The 24706-nt window shown below is 55.9% G+C and overlaps 1 protein-coding gene and 2 long non-coding RNA genes across 4 annotated transcripts; 2 read left to right on the top strand and 1 right to left on the bottom strand.

Moving 5' to 3' along the window:
• Positions 1–972: 972 nt before the first annotated feature.
• LOC149128917 (uncharacterized) lies at positions 973–22903 on the bottom strand. 2 transcript variants are annotated; one of them, XR_016226472.1, is made up of 3 exons: positions 22748–22903; positions 4821–4970; positions 973–3902 (listed from the first exon to the last, which is right to left on the bottom strand). It is a non-coding gene; the product is annotated as an uncharacterized LOC149128917 (long non-coding RNA). The 2 variants fall into 2 exon arrangements; XR_016226469.1 differs by lacking the exon at positions 973–3902 and adding an exon at positions 4658–4727.
• LOC149128918 (uncharacterized) lies at positions 3896–7439 on the top strand. Its single transcript, XR_016226475.1, has 2 exons — positions 3896–4237; positions 4718–7439. It is a non-coding gene; the product is annotated as an uncharacterized LOC149128918 (long non-coding RNA).
• Positions 19743–23291, top strand: LOC149128916 (lipocalin-1-like). The gene is made up of 6 exons (XM_089322089.1): positions 19743–20020; positions 20303–20436; positions 21430–21500; positions 21590–21697; positions 22615–22716; positions 22837–23291. The coding sequence occupies exons 1-6, from the start codon at positions 19931–19933 to the stop codon at positions 22863–22865; spliced, it is 534 nt and encodes a 177-aa protein (XP_089178215.1). The 5' UTR covers positions 19743–19930; the 3' UTR covers positions 22866–23291.
• Positions 23292–24706: the final 1415 nt, after the last annotated feature.

Raw genomic sequence — 24706 nt, 5'->3', positions numbered from 1 at the left:
GCAAATCAGAAACCCGCCCAGGAGGCACAGGTGGGTAAAGAGCCAGCTTCTTCCTGCAGGTGGATCTGGCTCCGAGTCCGAGCGCCGGCTGGGCCGACCTCTGCCTCGCATCGGCCTTTGTCTCCACCTCCGGATCCCCGGCTTGCGGGGCCCTGAGCAACCATGGACGGCCGAGGTGAGCGGAAGCGGCGTGGGCCCCGGAGCTGGGCTGCTGTGCCCTCTGCGGTGCCTGACCGTCTCAACAGCTCCAGCCGGAGGCTCAGAGACGGCCTGGCCAGCAGAGTGGGCAGAGCCTGGGGGTCTGGGGGCTGCTGTGTGGGGCTAGGTCTGCGAAGGGAGGGAGGCGATTGAAGGCAGGACGCAGCTGTGGCCGAGTTAGGGCAGGGGGCGGACCCTTGGCCAAGACATCCTGCTGGGAGGGCAGTGCCCTGTCCCCCTGTCGCCTGCCCCCTGGACGGCCCCCACCCCTGGCCGTGAGGGCACAGAGGACAGAGCCAGCGGTCAGCTGGGGTCTCCTCCTGTTATGACCTTGGCCCAGAAGAGCCAGGACCACGGTGCCTCCAGGGGAAAGCAGGCACCTGCTGGGGGAGCTAGGGGCGTGGGGTAGAGATGGCCGAGGGGAGGAGGCATCCTTGGGGCTGCCCGGGGTCAGTTATCCTGCAGCCAGGGAGGGCCGGGCAGGAGAGGGTGTGGGGAGGGAGGGGTGGGGAAGGAAGGGCAGGGTGGTCCGACAGCAGGAGACAGGTCCAGCCTGTTCTCCCTGCCCCTACAGGCTCCCCGGCATGGGGCTCCACAGATGGAGGCCGGGCCACTTCTGACCTCTGGCTGCTGTGCACAACTCATGGGTCAAGTGTGTGCTGGTGTTAGAGTTGGATTGCTCTTGCCACCCCAAAAACGCTCCAAGAGACCTTCTCTCATGCATTTAACAAAGGGTAAGGTTTATTGATGATCTGACATGTCGGGGCCCCCGTCCCAGTACAGGCGAGCGGCCCCAAATAGTCTTGGGTTGGGGTTTTTATACACGTTTAAACAAAGAAAATCAATCATCGCATAGATCAGACAGAGGTATAGGGTAAACAATTGATACAAGTTAAGTGATTTTACAACCAGTTGATTTATGAATACAGGGAGTACAGGATATCGAGTAAGGGCCTGATGAGACCTCAGAGAACCATATGGCCTATACAGGGAGTATCAAAAAGCCTCCTATTGTCAAAAGGGAGGGCCACACAACAAACACAACAAGGTTGCAGGAACTGCCTTGATGATACCTAGGAATGCAGCCGAATGGCGATAAGGGACACATGGTGGGGTCAGGGTTCCAGGAGGCAGAGATATACGGTGACTTCTTCTATCTTACTTAGGTGAAACTAAGGTTACGCTCACATTGGGGTAATTTACTGACTAATTAACTTTATAGAGAATGGCTATGCAGAGCAAGTCTAATGAGGTCAGGAAAGTTCACCAGAGGAGGTTGGGGGGGGAGCAGCTTTTAACTTTTTAACCCTTCACTGGGTGGGTGCCGGCCCCCGCGCTGGCAGTGAGCCGAGCCTGCTTGCTGCTCTGAGAGTCAGGAGCCCGTCTCGAAGGCGGAGCTGAGGCGAGCTGCCGGGTGGACTTGGGGCGCAAGGGAGGGAAGCTCGAGGAGACCCGGGCTCTCAGGGCGCTCCACTGGGGGTGGGGTGGCCCGGGAAGCTGGGCGTGCTTCCGGGGGGGGGGCGGTGCGGTGAGCAGTGGTATCCAGTGCAGAGCTGCACGGGGTCAGGGCTGGGACACAGGGTGGAGGCTCCGGGCGGTGCGTGCAGGTGCGGGAGCCAGCGTGGGGCCACGCCTGCGCCTCCAACGCTTGTCTCACGGGAGGAGGAAGAGCAAGGGCCAGAGGGCAGGGTGCTGGGGAAGCCAGCCAAGGCCGGAGAAGGTTCTGGAAGCTCAAGCGTGTCCTGGGGGTCGGGCAAGGGCGGGCGCTGGGCCTGGGAGGGGGGCGTTCCCTCTCCCGTGCTCTGCTGCCGAGCCTGGAGGCCCCGCAGTGCTGCTGTCCTGTTCTCTGTCCCTGGCCCGGCCCCTGCTGTCCTCATCCCCCTGGGGCCTGGGGGCTGTGGGGGGGGTCTTCCTACAGTGGGAGGGGCCTCCTGGTCCCGAGTGGGCAGCGCACCTGTCACCAGGCCATGGTGCTGGACAAGGCCAACGGCATCGAGGCCGTGTGGCATGACGAGAGCCACCTGAACAGGTACCTGCTGTACCACAAGCCCACCAAGGTGCTGTCCCCCGAGTACCTGTGGGACCAGCGGCTGCTGGGCTGGCCCTCGGTCATGAAGAAGCTGAGGTTCGTGGCTGTGCCCAAGAACCACGAGGAGATGCGGAGCCCGTGAGGGGCTGGGGAGGGCGGGGCCTGGCCGCCTGTGCTCCCTCCTGGCCGCCCCGCGCCAGAAGCGGTTTTGGGAGAAAGGGGGCAGGGGCTCCACTTCCTCTCCCCGTGGAGAGAGACGGCTGCAGCCGAGCTGCCCAGCTCATGTCCAGGCAGGCCCAGCCCTCTGCACCCCCAGAGACACGCACAACCACGTGGACACGCACAGAGGTACACGGACTTGCACAGCCACATGCACGTGGACACACATGTGGGTACAGGGACATGCAAACAAGGATACACACAGCCATGTGCACGTGGACACAGAGTTACACACAGAAAAGACACACACACAGACATGCACATACATGCACACACAGAACATGGCACACACATGGACATGGTCTTGCACATACAGGCACACACATGGGCACACACAGGCATACATACACAGACGTGCACACATATGGAGACAGGCACAAACAGCCCTAGTCTGTGCCTCGGGCACAGGCCCCCCAGCGGCTGCCAGCACCGGCGTTGTGCCCGGCTGCAGGGTCTTAGTCCACCCGAACGAGGATGGACTGGGTCCGAAGAAAGGTAAGTGTGCTGCTCGCCCGTTCCCCAGCCTCCCGACCCCGGAGACAGACGTAGCGGGGAGTCAGGTCAAGCAAGCAAGAACTCGGTTTATTGCACATGTAGCAAAGCCTTTTAAAGCACAAGACTGCAGGATTACTGGGGCAGGGCAAAAGGACCAACCAATTACTTAAAAGGTCATTTTAGGGGTGACTTTCTACAGGACCAGCCACTTGTCTGTACTCTCATCATCAGTTGTCATCACCTGATGCTGCGCGGCCAATCAGCTTTGGTGGTAAACGACTTTGGGCACCGCCCACCTTACTTACTGTGGGCGCCATCTTTGAATTGCCTCGTGTGCCTAATTTCCCCACACCCGGCCTTCCCTGTCCTCTGGCTGACCATCCTGCCACAAGCAGTCCTGGGTGTGCAGGGCTATTCAGGGCTGAAAGCCTTGTGGGATAAACCCTCTGCGGCTCCTGCAGACGGAATGAGGCTAGGGGACAGCCTGGCCTCAGAGCAGCCCGCAGCCCCGGTCGGGGTGTCTGGGGCGCTCTCAGAACCAGAGCTGCAGATCCAGTCTTTGACCTCGTGACTTCTGGGCCCCTCCAAGCCTTCAAAGGCCTTGGCGCTCATCTCAGAGATAATAACTAATTAGGTTCACTTAGCGTATATAAAATGTGGTATCAAGTTTCAAAATCATAAACTTTAACAATGTAAACTTTTACATTTATATATGTATCACATTGTTGTAAATATTTTAATGAGTGTATGATACTCGGGAAAGCAAATTTGTAGATTCCACGCCTTCTGTGTAAACATCGCTGGTTCTGTAGCCCGGTGCTTCTCTTCCAGATTCAAGACGCCTTGCCCTGTGCCTGGAGATTCAGGCCGTTTCCATTTGCCTCAATTAATTCCCCTAAAATTCAGGTCTTTCCTGGTGGAAATGCGACTGTCTCCATGAGTTCACTAGAAGTCTCTCGTCCTCATAACAAAATATAATGAAAAACATCGGCATTGGTAAGACAACTTACAGAAATAATCAACCAACAAACTAGAATATTGGAATTTTAGAGCATAATTTTGTTCATTGCTTTATTTTTTTTTAAGATTTATTTTATTTATATGAAAGTCAGAGTTACAGAGAGAGGCCTTCCATCCCCAAATTGCCACAATGGCCAATCCCAAGCCAGGAGCCAGGAGCTTCCTCTGGGTCTCCCACATGGGAGCAGAGACCCGGGCATGTGGGCCATCTTCTGCTGCTTCCCCAGGCCACAGCAGGGAGCTGGATTGGAAGTGGAGCAGCCGGGACTTGAGCAGGTGCACATACGGGATGCTGACATTGGGAATTTAATTTTCTTTTTTTTTTTTTTTTTTGTTTTTGTTTTTGTTTTTGTTTTTGACAGGCAGAGTGGACAGTGAGAGAGAGAGAGACAGAGAGAAAGGTCTTCCTTTTGCCGTTGGTTCACCCTCCAATGGCTGCCGCGGCTGGCGCGCTGCGGCCGGCGCACCGCGCTGATCCGATGGCAGGAGCCAGGAGCCAGGTGCTTTTCCTGGTCTCCCATGGGGTGCAGGGCCCAAGCACCTGGGCCATCCTCCACTGCACTCCCTGGCCACAGCAGAGGGCTGGCCTGGAAGAGGGGCAACCGGGACAGAATCCGGCGCCCCGACCGGGACTAGAACCCGGTGTGCCGGCGCCGCTAGGCGGAGGATTAGCCTAGTGAGCCGCGGCGCCGGCCAGGGAATTTAATTTTCTAATTGACGTGGGAGTCACATACTCTGTACTGAATTCCCACACAGGACCCCTATCCTGGAAGAGATGTGTCGTTGCAGGAGTTAATGCTAAACCTCCTTCCCAGAAATGCTGCTTGTCTTCAGCCCTCCAGGTGGGCGATGTTCTTACCTCCCTCCAGCTTTCGGTGGTTCCTGAATGTCCGTGCTTGGCAGGGATTTGCTCCTACCCCAGGTGCTTCTCCCAGGTTCTTTGCTCCCAAGGTGAAGTTGTGTCGATGCCAGCAAGCACTGGGGCAAGTCCAGCTGGATGGTCTTCCTGCTGAAATAAGAGAGCAGATCCTCAAGTCTGGGGTGAGGGCATTGCTGCATGGGCCCCACCTGCTGTCCCCAGCGCCCTCCTCTTAAAGGAAAGACAGCATTTCTCACTGACGTCCATCCTCACAGCCAGAAGTCAGGTGGGGACTGAAACTTGTTATTGGCAAATCACTCATAGAGTCCTGGTTCTGTGGGATTCTCCCAGAAACACCCCAATTTGCTGGCTTTCTGGCCAAATGGGGAATCTAGAATGGACAGGATCTCAGGGCTGTTATTCTGTTCCACCGTATCGTGTCAAATCCCCACACTACACTGACACAGACGCCTGATGGAATCATGCTGCCAAGTTCTAGACCTAAAGGATGCTTCCTTCTGCCTACCATTCAATCAAGACTCCCAGTATCTGTTCATCTTTGAGTGGACTGATCTGTCCTCAAACACAACTAAATACTACACATGGGCAGTCCTCCCTCAGGGCCTCAGGGACAGCCCTCACCTACGGAGAACGCCCTCGCAAAGAGTCGTAGGGACGCCACAGACAATGAAACTCCTAAGGACCTTTCTGGGAATGGAAGGTTTCTGCAGGATTTGGATTCCAGAATGTGGGTTAATAGCTAAATCCTTCTGTGAGGCCTTAAAAAGTTATGAAAGAGCTGCTTAATCGGGTAGGAAAACAACCTAAGGCTTTTCAAAAGATTATAGACCTACTAAGAGACTCCAGTACTAGGACTCCCGAATATAGACAAGCTTCCCACTCTATCTGTATCAGAGAAATGGGGAATGGCTCTGGATGCACTCACCCTGAAATTGGGTCGGTGTTCACAACCAGTGCCGAATTTTTAAGCAACTAGGTTCAGTGGACACAGGCTAGCCTGCATGTTTCAAAAAATATTTATTTATTTCAAAGTCAGAGTTACACAGAGAGAGGAGAGGCATAGGTAGAGGCAGAGAGAGAGACAGAGAGAGAGAGAGAGAGAGAGAGAGAGAGGGGTGTCTTCCATTCGCTGGTTCACTCCCCAGTTTGCTGCATCAGCCGGAGCTGAGTGCATCTGAAGCCAGGAGCCAGGAGCTTCCTCCAGGTCTCCCACGTGGGTGCAGGGGCCCAAGGACTTGGACCATCTTCCACTGCTTTTGCAAGCCATGGCAGAGAGCTGGATCAGAAGTGGAGCAGCCAGGACTCAATCCAGTGCCCACATAGGATGCCAGCACTGCAGGCGGTGGCTTCACCTGCTCCACCACAGCGCTGGCCCCAAGTCTGTGTGTTTAAGGGCAGCCGCTGCTATAGTGCGTTTAATGGAGGATACGTACGACCAGGCTGGCTTTAAGCCAAAACTTGAAGTTCAAACTCTGCATCACGTACAAGGAGTTCTAGAGATGAAAGACAGAGTGGCTACCAGAAAGGCAGCTTCCTGAATACCAGGTTGGACTCACTTCTGATAACTCCCAAAGCAAACCCACTCCTTCACCCAGCTACTCGGCCGCCATCCAAGGGACTGGAAATCCAGCTCTCTCTGTGTGCAGACCCTAGAACAGGTTTATCCTAGCAGACCTGGTCTGCGAGCAGGACCTCGGGAAAATCCACGGAAGGCAGCACTTCCGGGAACGCAGCAGGGAGAAAGGCAGACGTGCAGCAGTGGGTTCTGCACGGGGGAAGAGCTCAGGCGGCACCCAGGGCCCACGCACTGCCTTAACCAGAGCTTACAGTCGGACACCGACAGAGTTGATATTTAACCAGACTCCAAACACGCGTTCCTTGTGTTACACACACACCAGGTGGTTTGCAAAGGCAGAGCGTTGCTGACTGCAAAGCACGCCCCATTCAGCACGGGACGAGACTCTGCCTCTCCTCCACGACTTCGGGGCCTCTGGAAGTGGCCGCTGTCCATGTTCGGGGAAACCAAAAGGGAACGGAGCCAAAGCAGCAGCGAGAATACCCCAGAAAGCTGCCGCTCGGAGGTTGGGAAGCGGCCATAGTACTTCAGCCTGTAGGGGGAGCTGCAACTCCTGACTGCGCCAAGCCCGAGCTAGTGCAAGACCCAAGGTTGTTAGGGAACCATTCATGGAGAAAGCAATTGCAGCGCCGTTTGAAACAAAGTAACTGTAGCGCCATTTGAAACAAAGTAACTGTGCAGTAGCCAGCTTGAAAGAAAAGTAGAAAGGTAACCACCCTAGCTGGTAAGATTTGAAAACCGACAGCCTAACTAGACCGCCTAACCACAAACTGTCGTTGCCATGACTACGGGACCCTGGGGGGTCGGAATGTGGGCGGGGCTAGCCTCTAGAAACTGTATATAAGGGGACCCTCAGCCGCTGTAAACCAGAGGTTGCTCAGCCTCTGCCCGGTCCATAGTGCCTAGTGCCCGCGGGGAGAAGCTCCTGGTCCCTAGTGCCTAGTGCCCACGGGGAGTAGGCTTGAGTGATCTCTCCTCCTAGTCGCCCAGAGTATCAATAAAGTGTGTTTAGCTTGACCTTCCTCAGTCTCCTCGACTCTTCCTTTGTGGTAACCCGGCCAGTTCCCGAAGAGGGAGATCCTGACACAAGGTGACCAAAAAGATCCAACCATTAAAAAAAAAAAAAAAAACAACTTGATAAATTAGATTTCAACAAAATTAAAGCCTTCTCTTCAAAGGAAGAAAAATGAAGAAAAAGTGAACAAACCAGAGACTAAGAAGGAGTATTTTGTCTGGCAGAGGACAGGAGACAAGAAGGAGCGCCCAGTCTCTTGGAAGGGGCCGGCTCGGGGACAGGAGCAGGGCTGGGCCCTCTAGAAGCCTCTCAGGAATAGGCGACCTCATCCCTGGTTTGTGGCTGTGCCCCAAAACCACACGGAGATGCGGAGCCTGTGAGGGGCTGGGGAGGGCAGGGCCTGCGCTCCCTCCCAGGCTGCCCTGCACCAGAAGCGGTTTTGGGAGAAAGGGGGCAGGGGCTCCACTTTCTCTCCCCGTGGAGAGAGATGGCTGCAGCCGAGCTGCCCAGCTCACGTCCAGGCAGGCCCAGCCCTCTGCCCCCCCAGAGACACGCACAGCCACGTGCACGTGGACACACACATGGGAACATGGACATGCAAACAAGGATACACACACAGCCATGTGCACGTGGACAGGCACACAGGTGTACACTGAACAAGGACACAGACACAGCCATGTGTACATGAACACACATGGATACATGGAAATGCAAACAGCCACATGCATGTGGACACGCACATGGGAACATGGGCGTGCACACAGCCATGTGCACATGGACATGCACACGGGTACAGGGAGACGAACACGGGCACAAACACAGAGACAGACACATGGACACACACACAGGTACACAGACATGCACACAGCCATGTGCACGTGGACATGCACACGGGTACAGGGAGATGAACACGGGCACAAACACAGAGACAGACACATGGACACACACACGGGTACACAGACATGCACACAGCCATGTGCACGTGGACATGCACACGGGTACAGGGAGACGAACATGGGCACAAACACAGAGACAGACACATGGACACACACACGGGTACACAGACATGCACACAGCCATGTGCACGTGGACATGCACACGGGTACAGGGAGATGAACACGGGCACAAACACAGAGACAGACACATGGACACACACACGGGTACAGGGACATGCACACAGCCATGTGCACGTGGACATGCACACGGGTACAGGGAGATGAGCACGGGCACAAACACAGAGACAGACACATGGACACACACACGGGTACAGGGACATGCACACAGCCATGTGCACGTGGACATGCACACGGGTACAGGGACACGAACATGGGCACAAACACAGAGACAGACACATGGACACACACACGGGTACACAGACATGCACACAGCCATGTGCACGTGGACACACACACGGGTACAGGGACATGCACACAGCCACGTGCATGTGGACACAGCCACGGACATGCACACACAGACACACATGAACACACACACAACGGAACACAGTCCCAGTGGGCACCTCTGGCCCATGATCCCCAGTGGCCTCCACGCCAGCTTCCACCAAGTGGGTCCTGGGCCCCTCTGGGACGAGGCCACGGTGCCGTCTTCCTGACTCGGGGCCCAGACGGAGCCTTCATCTCCTTCGTGAGGGACTTAAAAGCGCATCGTCGGGGTCGGCTGTTCTCTCTCTGCGTCTAAGAATCGCATCATTTTGTCTTTTACATTCAGTTCTGTGACTCGTTTGGAGCTCGTTGTGAAATGTTTGTGTGCAGTGTGTGGTATATGTGTGTGTGTGTGTGTGTTGTGTGTAGCTGCATGTATTGTGTTGGACACTGTGTAGTGTCTGTGGTATGTATACTGTGTATGCATTCTGTGTAACATGCATTGCGTGTGTAGTGTGTTTTATGTGTCTTGTGTATGTGTATGGTGAGTGGAGTGTGTGGTGTGTAGAGTGTATCTGTATGGTGTGTAGCATGTGTGTTGTATGTGCAGTGTTGGAGTGTGTAGTGTGTGTAGTAGGTATCGTGTCTCTGGGTGTATGTGTAGTGTGTGTAGTAGGTATCACGTGTCTGGGTGTATGTGTAGTGTGTGTAGTAGGTATCGCGTGTCTGGGTGTATGTGTAGTGTGTGTAGTAGGTATCACGTGTCTGGGTGTATGTGTAGTGTGTGTAGTAGGTATCACGTGTCTGGGTGTATGTGTAGTGTGTGTAGTAGGTAGTGTGTGTCTGGGTGTATGTGTAGTGTGTGTAGTAGGTATCGTGTGTCCGGGTGTATGTGTAGTGTGTGTAGTAGGTATCGTGTGTCTGGGTGTATGTGTAGTGTGTGTAGTAGGTATCACATGTCCGGGTGTATGTGTAGTGTGTGTAGTAGGTATCACGTGTCTGGGTGTATGTGTAGTGTGTGTAGTAGGTATCACGTGTCTGGGTGTATGTGTAGTGTGTGTAGTAGGTATCACGTGTCTGGGTGTATGTGTAGTGTGTGTAGTAGGTATCGTGTGTCTGGGTGTATGTGTAGTGTGTGTAGTAGGTATCGCGTGTCCGGGTGTATGTGTAGTGTGTGTAGTAGGTAGTGTGTGTCTGGGTGTATGTGTAGTGTGTGTAGTAGGTATCACGTGTCTGGGTGTATGTGTAGTGTGTGTAGTAGGTATCACATGTCCGGGTGTATGTGTAGTGTGTGTAGTAGGTATCACGTGTCTGGGTGTATGTGTAGTGTGTGTAGTAGGTATCGTGTGTCCGGGTGTATGTGTAGTGTGTGTAGTAGGTATCACGTGTCTGGGTGTATGTGTAGTGTGTGTAGTAGGTATCGTGTGTCTGGGTGTATGTGTAGTGTGTGTAGTAGGTATCACGTGTCTGGGTGTATGTGTAGTGTGTGTAGTAGGTATCGTGTGTCTGGGTGTATGTGTAGTGTGTGTAGTAGGTATCACGTGTCTGGGTGTATGTGTAGTGTGTGTAGTAGGTATCGTGTCTCTGGGTGTATGTGTAGTGTGTGTAGTAGGTATCACATGTCTGGGTGTATGTGTAGTGTGTGTAGTAGGTATCGTGTGTCTGGGTGTATGTGTAGTGTGTGTAGTAGGTAGTGTGTGTCTGGGTGTATGTGTAGTGTGTGTAGTAGGTAGTGTGTGTCTGGGTGTATGTGTAGTGTGTGTAGTAGGTAGTGTGTGTCTGGGTGTATGTGTAGTGTGTGTAGTAGGTATCACATGTCTGGGTGTATGTGTAGTGTGTGTAGTAGGTATCGTGTGTCTGGGTGTATGTGTAGTGTGTGTAGTAGGTAGTGTGTGTCTGGGTGTATGTGTAGTGTGTGTAGTAGGTAGTGTGTGTCTGGGTGTATGTGTAGTGTGTGTAGTAGGTAGTGTGTGTCTGGGTGTATGTGTAGTGTGTGTAGTAGGTATCACATGTCTGGGTGTATGTGTAGTGTGTGTAGTAGGTATCACGTGTCTGGGTGTATGTGTAGTGTGTGTAGTAGGTATCGTGTGTCTGGGTGTATGTGTAGTGTGTGTAGTAGGTATCGCGTGTCTGGGTGTATGTGTAGTGTGTGTAGTAGGTATCGCGTGTCTGGGTGTATGTGTAGTGTGTGTAGTAGGTATCACGTGTCTGGGTGTATGTGTAGTGTGTGTAGTAGGTATCGTGTGTCTGGGTGTATGTGTAGTGTGTGTAGTAGGTAGTGTGTGTCTGGGTGTATGTGTAGTGTGTGTAGTAGGTATCACATGTCTGGGTGTATGTGTAGTGTGTGTAGTAGGTATCACGTGTCTGGGTGTATGTGTAGTGTGTGTAGTAGGTATCGTGTGTCCGGGTGTATGTGTAGTGTGTGTAGTAGGTATCACGTGTCTGGGTGTATGTGTAGTGTGTGTAGTAGGTATCGTGTGTCCGGGTGTATGTGTAGTGTGTGTAGTAGGTATCACGTGTCTGGGTGTATGTGTAGTGTGTGTAGTAGGTATCGTGTGTCTGGGTGTATGTGTAGTGTGTGTAGTAGGTAGTGTGTGTCTGGGTGTATGTGTAGTGTGTGTAGTAGGTATCACGTGTCTGGGTGTATGTGTAGTGTGTGTAGTAGGTATCGTGTGTCCGGGTGTATGTGTAGTGTGTGTAGTAGGTATCATGTGTCTGGGTGTATGTGTAGTGTGTGTAGTAGGTATCATGTGTCTGGGTGTATGTGTAGTGTGTGTAGTAGGTATCACGTGTCTGGGTGTATGTGTAGTGTGTGTAGTAGGTAGTGTGTGTCTGGGTGTATGTGTAGTGTGTGTAGTAGGTATCGTGTGTCCGGGTGTATGTGTAGTGTGTGTAGTAGGTATCGTGTGTCTGGGTGTATGTGTAGTGTGTGTAGTAGGTATCACGTGTCTGGGTGTATGTATAGTGTGTGTAGTAGGTATCACGTGTCTGGGTGTATGTGTAGTGTGTGTAGTAGGTATCGTGTGTCTGGGTGTATGTATAGTGTGTGTAGTAGGTATCACGTGTCTGGGTGTATGTGTAGTGTGTGTAGTAGGTATCGTGTGTCTGGGTGTATGTGTAGTGTGTGTAGTAGGTATCACATGTCTGGGTGTATGTGTAGTGTGTGTAGTAGGTAGTGTGTGTCTGGGTGTATGTGTAGTGTGTGTAGTAGGTATCACGTGTCTGGGTGTATGTGTAGTGTGTGTAGTAGGTATCGCGTGTCTGGGTGTATGTGTAGTGTGTGTAGTAGGTATCGTGTGTCTGGGTGTATGTGTAGTGTGTGTAGTAGGTATCACGTGTCTGGGTGTATGTGTAGTGTGTGTAGTAGGTATCACGTGTCTGGGTGTATGTGTAGTGTGTGTAGTAGGTAGTGTGTGTCTGGGTGTATGTGTAGTGTGTGTAGTAGGTATCGTGTGTCTGGGTGTATGTATAGTGTGTGTAGTAGGTATCACGTGTCTGGGTGTATGTGTAGTGTGTGTAGTAGGTATCGTGTGTCCGGGTGTATGTGTAGTGTGTGTAGTAGGTATCACGTGTCTGGGTGTATGTGTAGTGTGTGTAGTAGGTATCGTGTGTCCGGGTGTATGTGTAGTGTGTGTAGTAGGTATCACGTGTCTGGGTGTATGTGTAGTGTGTGTAGTAGGTATCGTGTGTCTGGGTGTATGTGTAGTGTGTGTAGTAGGTAGTGTGTGTCTGGGTGTATGTGTAGTGTGTGTAGTAGGTATCACGTGTCTGGGTGTATGTGTAGTGTGTGTAGTAGGTATCGTGTGTCCGGGTGTATGTGTAGTGTGTGTAGTAGGTATCATGTGTCTGGGTGTATGTGTAGTGTGTGTAGTAGGTATCATGTGTCTGGGTGTATGTGTAGTGTGTGTAGTAGGTATCACGTGTCTGGGTGTATGTGTAGTGTGTGTAGTAGGTAGTGTGTGTCTGGGTGTATGTGTAGTGTGTGTAGTAGGTATCGTGTGTCCGGGTGTATGTGTAGTGTGTGTAGTAGGTATCGTGTGTCTGGGTGTATGTGTAGTGTGTGTAGTAGGTATCACGTGTCTGGGTGTATGTATAGTGTGTGTAGTAGGTATCACGTGTCTGGGTGTATGTGTAGTGTGTGTAGTAGGTATCGTGTGTCTGGGTGTATGTATAGTGTGTGTAGTAGGTATCACGTGTCTGGGTGTATGTGTAGTGTGTGTAGTAGGTATCGTGTGTCTGGGTGTATGTGTAGTGTGTGTAGTAGGTATCACATGTCTGGGTGTATGTGTAGTGTGTGTAGTAGGTAGTGTGTGTCTGGGTGTATGTGTAGTGTGTGTAGTAGGTATCACGTGTCTGGGTGTATGTGTAGTGTGTGTAGTAGGTATCACATGTCCGGGTGTATGTGTAGTGTGTGTAGTAGGTATCACGTGTCTGGGTGTATGTGTAGTGTGTGTAGTAGGTAGTGTGTGTCTGGGTGTATGTGTAGTGTGTGTAGTAGGTATCGTGTGTCTGGGTGTATGTATAGTGTGTGTAGTAGGTATCACGTGTCTGGGTGTATGTGTAGTGTGTGTAGTAGGTATCGTGTGTCTGGGTGTATGTGTAGTGTGTGTAGTAGGTATCACATGTCTGGGTGTATGTGTAGTGTGTGTAGTAGGTAGTGTGTGTCTGGGTGTATGTGTAGTGTGTGTAGTAGGTATCACGTGTCTGGGTGTATGTGTAGTGTGTGTAGTAGGTATCACATGTCCGGGTGTATGTGTAGTGTGTGTAGTAGGTATCGTGTGTCTGGGTGTATGTGTAGTGTGTGTAGTAGGTATCGTGTGTCTGGGTGTATGTGTAGTGTGTGTAGTAGGTATCACATGTCTGGGTGTATGTGTAGTGTGTGTAGTAGGTATCACATGTCCGGGTGTATGTGTAGTGTGTGTAGTAGGTATCACGTGTCTGGGTGTATGTGTAGTGTGTGTAGTAGGTATCACGTGTCTGGGTGTATGTGTAGTGTGTGTAGTAGGTATCGTGTGTCCGGGTGTATGTGTAGTGTGTGTAGTAGGTATCATGTGTCTGGGTGTATGTGTAGTGTGTGTAGTAGGTATCATGTGTCTGGGTGTATGTGTAGTGTGTGTAGTAGGTATCACGTGTCTGGGTGTATGTGTAGTGTGTGTAGTAGGTATCGCGTGTCTGGGTGTATGTGTAGTGTGTGTAGTAGGTATCACATGTCCGGGTGTATGTGTAGTGTGTGTAGTAGGTATCGTGTGTCTGGGTGTATGTGTAGTGTGTGTAGTAGGTATCACGTGTCTGGGTGTATGTGTAGTGTGTGTAGTAGGTATCACGTGTCTGGGTGTATGTGTAGTGTGTGTAGTAGGTATCGTGTGTCCGGGTGTATGTGTAGTGTGTGTAGTAGGTATCGTGTGTCTGGGTGTATGTGTAGTGTGTGTAGTAGGTATCACGTGTCTGGGTGTATGTGTAGTGTGTGTAGTAGGTATCACATGTCCGGGTGTATGTGTAGTGTGTGTAGTAGGTATCACGTGTCTGGGTGTATGTGTAGTGTGTGTAGTAGGTATCGTGTGTCCGGGTGTATGTGTAGTGTGTGTAGTAGGTATCGTGTGTCTGGGTGTATGTGTAGTGTGTGTAGTAGGTATCACATGTCCGGGTGTATGTGTAGTGTGTGTAGTAGGTATCGTGTGTCTGGGTGTATGTGTAGTGTGTGTAGTAGGTATCACGTGTCTGGGTGTATGTGTAGTGTGTGTAGTAGGTATCACATGTCTGGGTGTATGTGTAGTGTGTGTAGTAGGTAGTGTGTGTCTGGGTGTATGTGTAGTGTGTGTAGTAGGTATCGTGTGTCTGGGTGTATGTGTAGTGTGTGTAGTAGGTATCACGTGTCTGGGTGTATGTGTAGTGTGTGTAGTAGGTATCGCGTGTCTGGGTGTATGTGTAGTGTGTGTAGTAGGTATCACATGTCCGGGTGTATGTGTAGTGTGTGTAGTAGGTATCACATGTCCGGGTGTATGTGTAGTGTGTGTAGTAGGTAGTGTGTGTCCGGGTGTATGTGTAGTGTGTGTAGTAGGTATCGTGTGTCCGGGTGTATGTGTAGTGTGTGTAGTAGGTATCGTGTGTCCGGGTGTATGTGTAGTGTGTGTAGTAGGTATCGTGTGTCTGGGTGTATGTGTAGTGTGTGTAGTAGGTATCACGTGTCTGGGTGTATGTGTAGTGTGTGTAGTAGGTATCACATGTCCGGGTGTATGTGTAGTGTGTGTAGTAGGTATCACGTGTCTGGGTGTATGTGTAGTGTGTGTAGTAGGTATCGTGTGTCCGGGTGTATGTGTAGTGTGTGTAGTAGGTATCGTGTGTCTGGGTGTATGTGTAGTGTGTGTAGTAGGTATCACATGTCCGGGTGTATGTGTAGTGTGTGTAGTAGGTATCACGTGTCTGGGTGTATGTGTAGTGTGTGTAGTAGGTATCACGTGTCTGGGTGTATGTGTAGTGTGTGTAGTAGGTATCGTGTGTCTGGGTGTATGTGTAGTGTGTGTAGTAGGTATCACATGTCTGGGTGTATGTGTAGTGTGTGTAGTAGGTATCGCGTGTCTGGGTGTATGTGTAGTGTGTGTAGTAGGTATCGTGTGTCTGGGTGTATGTGTAGTGTGTGTAGTAGGTATCGTGTGTCTGGGTGTATGTATAGTGTGTGTAGTAGGTATCGCGTGTCTGGGTGTATGTGTAGTGTGTGTAGTAGGTATCGTGTGTCTGGGTGTATGTGTAGTGTGTGTAGTAGGTATCGTGTGTCTGGGTGTATGTGTAGTGTGTGTAGTAGGTATCGCGTGTCTGGGTGTATGTGTAGTGTGTGTAGTAGGTATCGTGTGTCTGGGTGTATGTGTAGTGTGTGTAGTAGGTATCACGTGTCTGGGTGTATGTGTAGTGTGTGTAGTAGGTATCACATGTCTGGGTGTATGTGTAGTGTGTGTAGTAGGTAGTGTGTGTCTGGGTGTATGTGTAGTGTGTGTAGTAGGTATCGTGTGTCTGGGTGTATGTGTAGTGTGTGTAGTAGGTATCACGTGTCTGGGTGTATGTGTAGTGTGTGTAGTAGGTATCGCGTGTCTGGGTGTATGTGTAGTGTGTGTAGTAGGTATCACATGTCCGGGTGTATGTGTAGTGTGTGTAGTAGGTATCACATGTCCGGGTGTATGTGTAGTGTGTGTAGTAGGTAGTGTGTGTCCGGGTGTATGTGTAGTGTGTGTAGTAGGTATCGTGTGTCCGGGTGTATGTGTAGTGTGTGTAGTAGGTATCGTGTGTCCGGGTGTATGTGTAGTGTGTGTAGTAGGTATCGTGTGTCTGGGTGTATGTGTAGTGTGTGTAGTAGGTATCACGTGTCTGGGTGTATGTGTAGTGTGTGTAGTAGGTATCACATGTCCGGGTGTATGTGTAGTGTGTGTAGTAGGTATCACGTGTCTGGGTGTATGTGTAGTGTGTGTAGTAGGTATCGTGTGTCCGGGTGTATGTGTAGTGTGTGTAGTAGGTATCGTGTGTCTGGGTGTATGTGTAGTGTGTGTAGTAGGTATCACATGTCCGGGTGTATGTGTAGTGTGTGTAGTAGGTATCACGTGTCTGGGTGTATGTGTAGTGTGTGTAGTAGGTATCACGTGTCTGGGTGTATGTGTAGTGTGTGTAGTAGGTATCGTGTGTCTGGGTGTATGTGTAGTGTGTGTAGTAGGTATCACATGTCTGGGTGTATGTGTAGTGTGTGTAGTAGGTATCGCGTGTCTGGGTGTATGTGTAGTGTGTGTAGTAGGTATCGTGTGTCTGGGTGTATGTATAGTGTGTGTAGTAGGTATCGTGTGTCTGGGTGTATGTATAGTGTGTGTAGTAGGTATCGCGTGTCTGGGTGTATGTGTAGTGTGTGTAGTAGGTATCGTGTGTCTGGGTGTATGTGTAGTGTGTGTAGTAGGTATCACATGTCTGGGTGTATGTGTAGTGTGTGTAGTAGGTATCGTGTGTCTGGGTGTATGTGTAGTGTGTGTAGTAGGTATCACGTGTCTGGGTGTATGTGTAGTGTGTGTAGTAGGTATCACGTGTCTGGGTGTATGTGTAGTGTGTGTAGTAGGTATCGTGTGTCTGGGTGTATGTGTAGTGTGTGTAGTAGGTATCACATGTCTGGGTGTATGTGTAGTGTGTGTAGTAGGTATCGCGTGTCTGGGTGTATGTGTAGTGTGTGTAGTAGGTATCGCGTGTCTGGGTGTATGTGTAGTGTGTGTAGTAGGTATCGTGTGTCTGGGTGTATGTGTAGTGTGTGTAGTAGGTATCGTGTGTCCGGGTGTATGTGTAGTGTGTGTAGTAGGTATCACGTGTCTGGGTGTATGTGTAGTGTGTGTAGTAGGTAGTGTGTGTCTGGGTGTATGTGTAGTGTGTGTAGTAGGTATCACATGTCTGGGTGTATGTGTAGTGTGTGTAGTAGGTATCGTGTGTCTGGGTGTATGTGTAGTGTGTGTAGTAGGTATCACATGTCTGGGTGTATGTGTAGTGTGTGTAGTAGGTATCGTGTGTCTGGGTATATGTGTAGTGTGTGTAGTAGGTAGTGTGTGTCTGGTGGGTTCTGTGTGTGTGTACTGTGTGTCTGTGTGTATTGTATGTGTGCTGGACGTGAACTGAGTAGTGTGTCTGTTGTGTGTTGTGTGTGCAGTGCTTGTAGAGCGTAGCGTTTGTGTGTAGTGCGTGCATCACGTGTGTAGTAGGTTCTGCGTGTGTCACATGTGCGGTGGGTGCACTGTGTGTGTGTTCTGTTTGCGTGTCTCCCTTGTGGGTGCGCCGTTGCCCCACACACTGATGAGGAAGACAAGCCTCTACGGTGTTGCATTTGCTGGCTGCACTTCTGTGTGCATATTTTGGGTTCTTACATCTGGATCATGAAGATGCACTGGCCCTGGGTGGGGGGCCTTGGGAGGAGGGCGGCTGATCCGTGGCCAGGACCATCCCTGGGCCATCCCTGGCCGGCTGTTTCCACACCGCAGATCTGGGCCCCAGGCTGGCCCGGCCGTGGTGAAGCAGCTGCGGTGGCCGCAGACCCAGCCCCGGTGCAGCCTCGGTGCCTGGTCCCCTCAGGGCCACCACCCCCAGAGCCCTCCTTCCCCTCCCACACCCTTTGTGTTCAGTTCTCTTCCTGGGGGTGTCCCTCTCACTCATGTGATGCAGCCCACTCCCCTCTCCCACCCCACCCAGCACCCAGCTCCCCTGGGGGCACCCACAGCCATCCTGGGGCAGGGAGGGAGGCCCTGCTTGTCCAGGGAGCATCGGCTGCTGGGTGGGGCCAGGGACCCAGGGAAGCAGGGATGCTGCCGTGGGCTGGGCTGGCGCCCCCTGGTGGTCAGCAACAGGGCTCTGAGGGCACACACAGTGGCTGCGTGGGACCCTCTGTGTCCCCAGCTGTGACCCGGGTTCCCAGCGCTCACTAGAGGGAGCTGTGGAGCTGTGGAATGTGGCGCCCTGGGGCTCCGGGCACACTCTGAGAGTTGGGGGGGGGGGAAGGGGGTGAGGACCCCACACGTGAGGGCTGCACACGGGGAGGGTGGCCTTTCCCCCAGCGAGGCTGTAATGCCACGAGCCTCGTCACCATCCGTCCTTGTGACCGGAGCTGCGACAGTGCCCGTCCCTGTGTCCCGTGCCTGGGACAGGGGCAGGAGAAGTCCAGCAGTGAGGGACAGCGAGGTGGTGCAGGCAGCGGGGTCCACGGCACTGAAGAGAAGTGGGCGGGGCCAGGAGGCACCTGGGTGGTGACCTGCCAGTGTCCAGGTGAAAACTGACCCTGGATGCCGGTGTGGAAGCTGAGCCACACCGAAGCCGGGAGACTGGAGCTCCATGCTGGTCTCCCACGTGGGCGACGGGACTGAAGGGCTTGAGCCATCCCCTGCCCCTCCCCAGGCTGTGCATCCACAGGGAGCTGGACTGCAAGCAGTGGGGCTGTGACTGCAAACAGCACTGAGACACCAGACGCAGGTGTCCCAACCGGCACTGTCAGGGACCCGGGGACGTGGAGACCCTCGTCCTCCCGCCCTGGGGCTGGACGTGCTGCAGCCACCGCGAAGTCCACCAGGCGGCGCTCACAGGCGGCGCCCCCCCCCCCCCCCCCCGCGCCTCGCCCGGGGCCGCTGGAATCCAGGTCCCCAGCACCTGAAGGCTCAGAGCAGCATCGCTCCCAGGACCGAGACCACAGCAGCCCGATGCGTGTCCCTGGGAACCCTAACCCGATTCTGCACGCAACGGAGCTCCGCTCAGCCACTGGCGAGTTTGGGGCACACGTGCCGACACGGATGATTTGGGGCACACGTGCTGGCACGGATGAGCCTTGGGAACTGTGGCTCAGGAAGAAAGCCTGGCAGAGGATCCCGCGTGACCCGAGCCCCTTCAGAGGCCCCTTGTGACCTGATCTCTCTAGGGATGCCCTGGACAGAGACACCAGGCCAGCGCTGCAGCTGTCACTCTAGGATCGTTCTGGGTCTGGCTCACAGATGATGGGGCCCAGAGGGAATGGGATGGAGGGTAAGTGGGGTCCCCAGGGTTCTCGGGGACATCATGTCAGGAAGCAGAACTCCAGAGCCAGGGCACTGGAGGCATACAGGCAGACAGCTGTTAGAGGCCTTGGGCTGCAGGGGGCGCTGTCCAGCCCTGAGCACAGGCGAGTCCAGCCGGGCTGGCACTGTGCTTGGACTCCCAGGTCTACCATGAAAGTGGCAGTGTGCTGACATCACCCTGGCTGGAGCTGACCTCTGGGCGGGGACCAGCGATGCCTGGGGGCTCCTGGGCCCAGGCGGGTGCAGGCTCCCGGGGAGAAGGCAGGGTGGGGCAGGGGGAGCACAAGGAACCCTTGTTGTCACCCCCCAGAGTGCATGGTGAGCCCCTCCCACCAACACCACCCTCACTTTCAGACAAGGACCCACAGGGCCCCGCCCAGGTGCTGGCTGCTGACCCCGGCCAGCGCCGCCCACTCACTCACAGGCTCCAGGAAACACGGTGAGCTCACCACCTGCTCTGCAGCAGGGGGCCTGTGTGGGGAGGGGCGGGAGTCCTGCTCCAGGGCAGCCCAGAGCCGGATAAATGGGCAGCAGGGAGGCGGGCAGCACAGGGCAGCGGGGCCGGGACCATGCAGCTGCTCCTGCTGACGGCCGGGCTGGGCCTGCTCTCTGTGCTGGGAGCCCAGGGCCCTCAGCTGATCCCTGCCCCCGCTCGGGAGGTGAGAGACGCGGGGAGACACTCACCACCCTGCTGCCCTCTCTGCCCCCGCCCCTGCCCCGTCCCTAACAGCAGCTTTGCCCTGGGCCTCTGGGTGACTCCCTCAGCTGCTGGCTCTGTGGCTGAGGCCGTCCTGGGTGCAGGTGCAGGCCCAGGTCCCGGTGCCTGCCTTGCCCCTCGCATGGAGGGACGACCCCGTCCCCACCCAGCCTCTGCCCCCCACTGCTCGCCCAGCTGAGGGCCCCATTCCCGGCTCAGCCCGGGCCCTGCTGTCGCCTCCCAGCTTGTAGGCCGATGGCACATCAAGCTCTGGGTGGGGACCTTTCCCATTCCGGCCAAGAGGAGGAGCCACCCTATACCTCCCTTCAGCCTTGGCATGAACGAGCTCCGGAAGCTGGAATTCAGGATGAACCTCACGTGAGCCCCTGCCCGCGGCCCCCCCACCCCCCAGTGCAGCCCCCGCCCTCCTGGCCCAGCTGCCCTGAGCTCAGCTTCCCTCCTTCCTGCTCGGTCTGGGTTGTCTCCCGCCACCCCTGCCACTTGTCGGGACCCTGTCCCTGCTGGGCCTCGCTCCCCTCGGCTGCCTGTGGCGCCCCATGCTGGGCAGCGGAGAATCTGTCCCTGAGCAGCCGGGGCTGTGGGTGCTGGGCTCCCTGCTGTGCGGACCAGCGCCTGGGCCCTGCCAGGGAGGAGCCTGGGTGAGGGCCAGCAGCACCCGCGGAAGAGGCGGGCAGGTCCCTCGTGGGGGCTCCTGGTCTGGACAACAGAGCTGCCTGGGAATGAGAATTCAGAGACCAGGACAGGACCCGACGGCCGCGGGGGACACAGGGGTACAGGGGCCTCAGGTCGATGCCCGCTGGCTTGGCGGGAAATGGCTGGGCTGTGGGGGCACCAGGCCGTCCTGACCTCGAGTGCCACCTGGCCGTGGGCTCTGTACCTGCCCGGGGTCTCTGGGGCCGGGGCCACAGGGAGCACACGGGGAGGGGCATGGAGTCCCCGGGAGGCCACGTGCATGGCCATGTCCTGCAGCGTCGGACAGGACACGCCAGGCCGCCCGTGGCCTTCTGGCGATGGGCTCCGTGTGCTCGGACTGCTCTGTGGGTCTTAGTCGTGTCCGGAGGCCTGCGGGGCCCCGATCCTGACCGCCCTGGTGCCCAGTGATCCTTACTCGCAGAAGGGGCCGAGGGGCCGTCCCGGCTTCCCTGGGCCTCCCGTGACCTGGGCCAGGGCTCCTTGGGGTGGGGCTCCAGGGACCCTTGTGGCCGCCATGAAGGCCAGTGCTCTCTGCATGACAGACACTAGGACATACCGGTGGGAGGAGCCGGCCCTCTGCTGGGGGACCCCAGAGGTCGGGAGCAGGAAGGTTGGGGAGGGGTCCCAGGCGAGGTCCATGCCTTGATTCTGCACCAGGAAACCCATTGGATGCATTCCGTTCAAGTTGCCCCTGGACATCGGATCCAAACCCGGCGTCTTCCACACCTGTAAGTGTGAGAGCGCCGCCTCCCTCTGCCTCAGCAGAGCCCGCAGGGCCTTCCCCAGGCATTGCTGAGTCTCCGTGCCCTCCCTGCAGGGTATAAGTACCCCATCTACATCAACTTCCTGCCGGGGAAGCAGCACGCCATCACACACTTCAATGACACCATAGACTACTCCTACCATGTGATGATGATGCTCATGGGTGCGTCTGCCCTCGCCTCGTTCGCGGACGCTCCCTGGCTCCCGGTCCCTGTGCACACAGCCCCTGGGCCATCAGCCCAGCTGCCTCCGGTTCCCAGCCCAGAGCCCTGCTGGGTCAGGACTCTTGGTGGGGGAGGGAGGGCGGGCTCTGAGCCTCCCGTTTCACAGCTGTCACTCCTGGGGTCCAGCACCGGCATCCACACCCACCTGTGCCACCCCTGCTCTGGGCAGGACCCCTCCTCACACAGCAGGACTCGTGGGGGGTGCATAGGGCAGGGGCTGGGGCTCTGTGCACGATGCTGGCCAGGAGGGCCCGGGTGCAGCCTCTGAGACCCCGACTCCAGGACAGCCCAGGCTGAGGACATGGCCGGGGCCCCTGGGGGAGCCAGGGCCACACGGGGCTCTGCCGCTCTCCAGGGTGAGCCTGTGCACATGGCAGGGGTCAGGACCCCGCGGCCAGGTGGGGAGAGGGGCCCTGGGCTGGGAGCTGTAGCACACGGTGGGACCCCTCCCTCCTCACACTGGGCTCTCCTCCCGGCTGCCAACCGCAGGCCCCTTCCTCAGCCAGGGGATCCCCAGCCCACTGTCTGCCCTCCAGGGCCAGTGCGGGGCAGGACCCCTTCCTGGGGGGCTTGGGGGACGGCCCTGGGGCTGTCAGCCTGGCAGGAGGCCCCTGCACTCAGGAGACCGAATTCCAGACAAGACCCAGGCTCCCCCTGCCTGGGCCCCAGCTGCTCCTTCTCAGGATGCTGGGGGTGGGTTCTTGGGGTTCCCGGGGGACAGCAGGCTGGCGGTTTCTCAGAGTCCAGGGCTCCCCCGCGAGCTGTCAGGGTCAGGCCTGGCAGGGGGCCCTCCCCAGCCCACCTGCTTCCCCAGCGTGAGCCAGGGTCGCCCGACTCCACCCGCCCCCACCTGCAGGCCGCACCCTGGATGGAAACCCGGAGGCTGAGGCGACCTTCGAGGAGTTCGCGGAGAGCAAAGGGCTGAACCGAAGCGACATCGCCAGGCCCCCTCCCCTCGGTGACCTGGGGCTCCCCCGTCTGTCACTCACCTGTCACTCACCCGGGATGAGGGCTGACGCTGGTGCCTCTCTGTCCCGTGAGCGCTGACCCCTCCCCGCCTGTCTCTCTGGGTCTGCAGAAGCCTGCGCGCTGACCCCAGACTCTTAGTGCCGGGGGCGGCACCGCCTGCCCAGGAAGGACCCGGCCCCGCCCCGCGCCTGCGCTCAGAGCTCCAGCCTGGGAGCCGCCCCGCCCTGCCGGGCATGATTGAGTCAGCGGAGTGGCCCCTCCCCCGGAGGGTCAGCATCACCAGGCGGGGACCCCTCCCCAGCATGGACGCGCGGGGGCGCCCCCAGGCTCTTTGAGAGGCGGGTGCTGTGGTCACCTCCCCTGAGACGTCGCTATGGAGACGAGTGTGCTCCTGAGTGCCAGTGGCCGCAGCCCCTCCCCTCTGAGAGTGGAGCCCCTGAGCCCAGGGCGGGGTCCCCTGCTGCCCTCCTCCCCCGCCCTGGGATCTCCCAGGACACCGCGTGGCTTTGCCTGCCCTGAGCCCTGGGTGTCTGCTGAGTGAAAATAAAGCTGCTTCGCTTTACTGGCCTGGGCGTCTCCTCGCTGATCTGCCTCAGAGTCTGTGCACCATCTCCCAGCGTCCCCAGGTGTTCCTGTCACAGCCTGGTGTTTTTTGTAACTTTGTGGCCACATGTAGCACCCATAGGTGCCCCAGAGCCTCCTCCTCTGCAGGTGACAAGCACCCCGAAGCCTGGGTCCCTCTGTGTGCCCTGCCCCCTGCACCTGCGCCGTGGCCCCAGTGCACCCAGCACCGAGATGTGGGGCCCCAGTGGTGGCGCGAGTGGGATAACTGTCCCCAGGTCCTGTCCCCGAGGGTAAGGAAGGCAGGTGACTGAACGTGTCACCCTGTAGGGCCTTCTCCCTGGGTCCCTGGGTCCCTGTCCCTGCACCTGCGCCCTGGGTCTGTGGGCACCGCCTCAGGAGCTCTCCGAGTGGCTGTGGTTTGCTCTGGGAAACAGGATGGTGAACGGTGCCGCACGTGGCACCCCTGGGCCTGGTTTCGGGTTCGCCCGCCCCCCTCCCTGGGACCCTTCCGGGACTGCTTGCGGGAAGCTCCCTGCAGGGCACAGGTGGGCGGCGACAGGAGCTTCCTGTTTGAGAATCCGGGAACTCTGACATCTCCCGCGGCTCGGATGCTTTGTGTGGTTCCCTTCTGCCTTGCGGGTGCCTCCCCTGCGGGCTGCGAGCCTCGGCCGTCTCTTTTGCCCTCCCAGTTGGGACCCGGGGTCCCACAGGGCATCAGCCCACCGCCCTACTGCTCACAGAGGGTCCTGGCTCCTTCCTTCCCCTCCTCCATCCTCACACCCAGCACCGTGCACTGCCCCCTGCTGTGTGCAGGCACCGGGAGACAACGGGAACCCGACCCCGGCCCTGCCCTCGGAGCTCACGGCCGAGCAGCTGGACGGCGTCTGCCCCACAGCCGCTGCAGAGCCGAGCCACCTCCCGGTCGGGGCCCTGGATCAGCTCCAGAGCAGAGCCTTCCCCACGGCCTTACTGGTCCCTTCTGGGCACCAGGCAGTGTGAGAATAAAACGCCCGGGCCAGACTCTGTGTCCCTGGGGTTGCTCCAGAGCAAACCCAGGAAAGCAAGAGCAAGTCCCAGAGGGAGCAGGAGGCGGGCGGCAGGTGGGCCGGGTCCAGGTGTCCCTCAGGGGACTTGACACTGCACCCAGGAGGACGGCAGCAGCCGGCTCTGACCAATCTGGGGGTCGCATGTTGGGAACACAGAGAACTGTGCCATGAGTGCTGCTGGGGGGCGGGGCCAGGGGGCTGCAGGGACCCAGGGAGCAGGGGTGGGGGAAGGGCAGGGCTGACCTCAGGGCCTGTCCTGGTGCTGTTGGAGACACACCAGCCTCACTCACGGCTGCCGGCTTTAGCCATTTCTGACCAGGTTGCGAGGCTCTGATTCCTGGCACAGGAAGCTCAGGACAAACCAGCCTT

This window comes from Oryctolagus cuniculus, chromosome 1 (genome assembly GCF_051225735.1).
Source record: "Oryctolagus cuniculus isolate XC-2025 breed Fujian yellow rabbit chromosome 1, ASM5122573v1, whole genome shotgun sequence".
Classification (NCBI taxonomy): Eukaryota; Metazoa; Chordata; class Mammalia; order Lagomorpha; family Leporidae; genus Oryctolagus; species Oryctolagus cuniculus.
The sequence above is the reverse complement of the archived record's forward strand: the minus strand, read 5'-3'. Positions and strand labels throughout refer to the sequence as shown.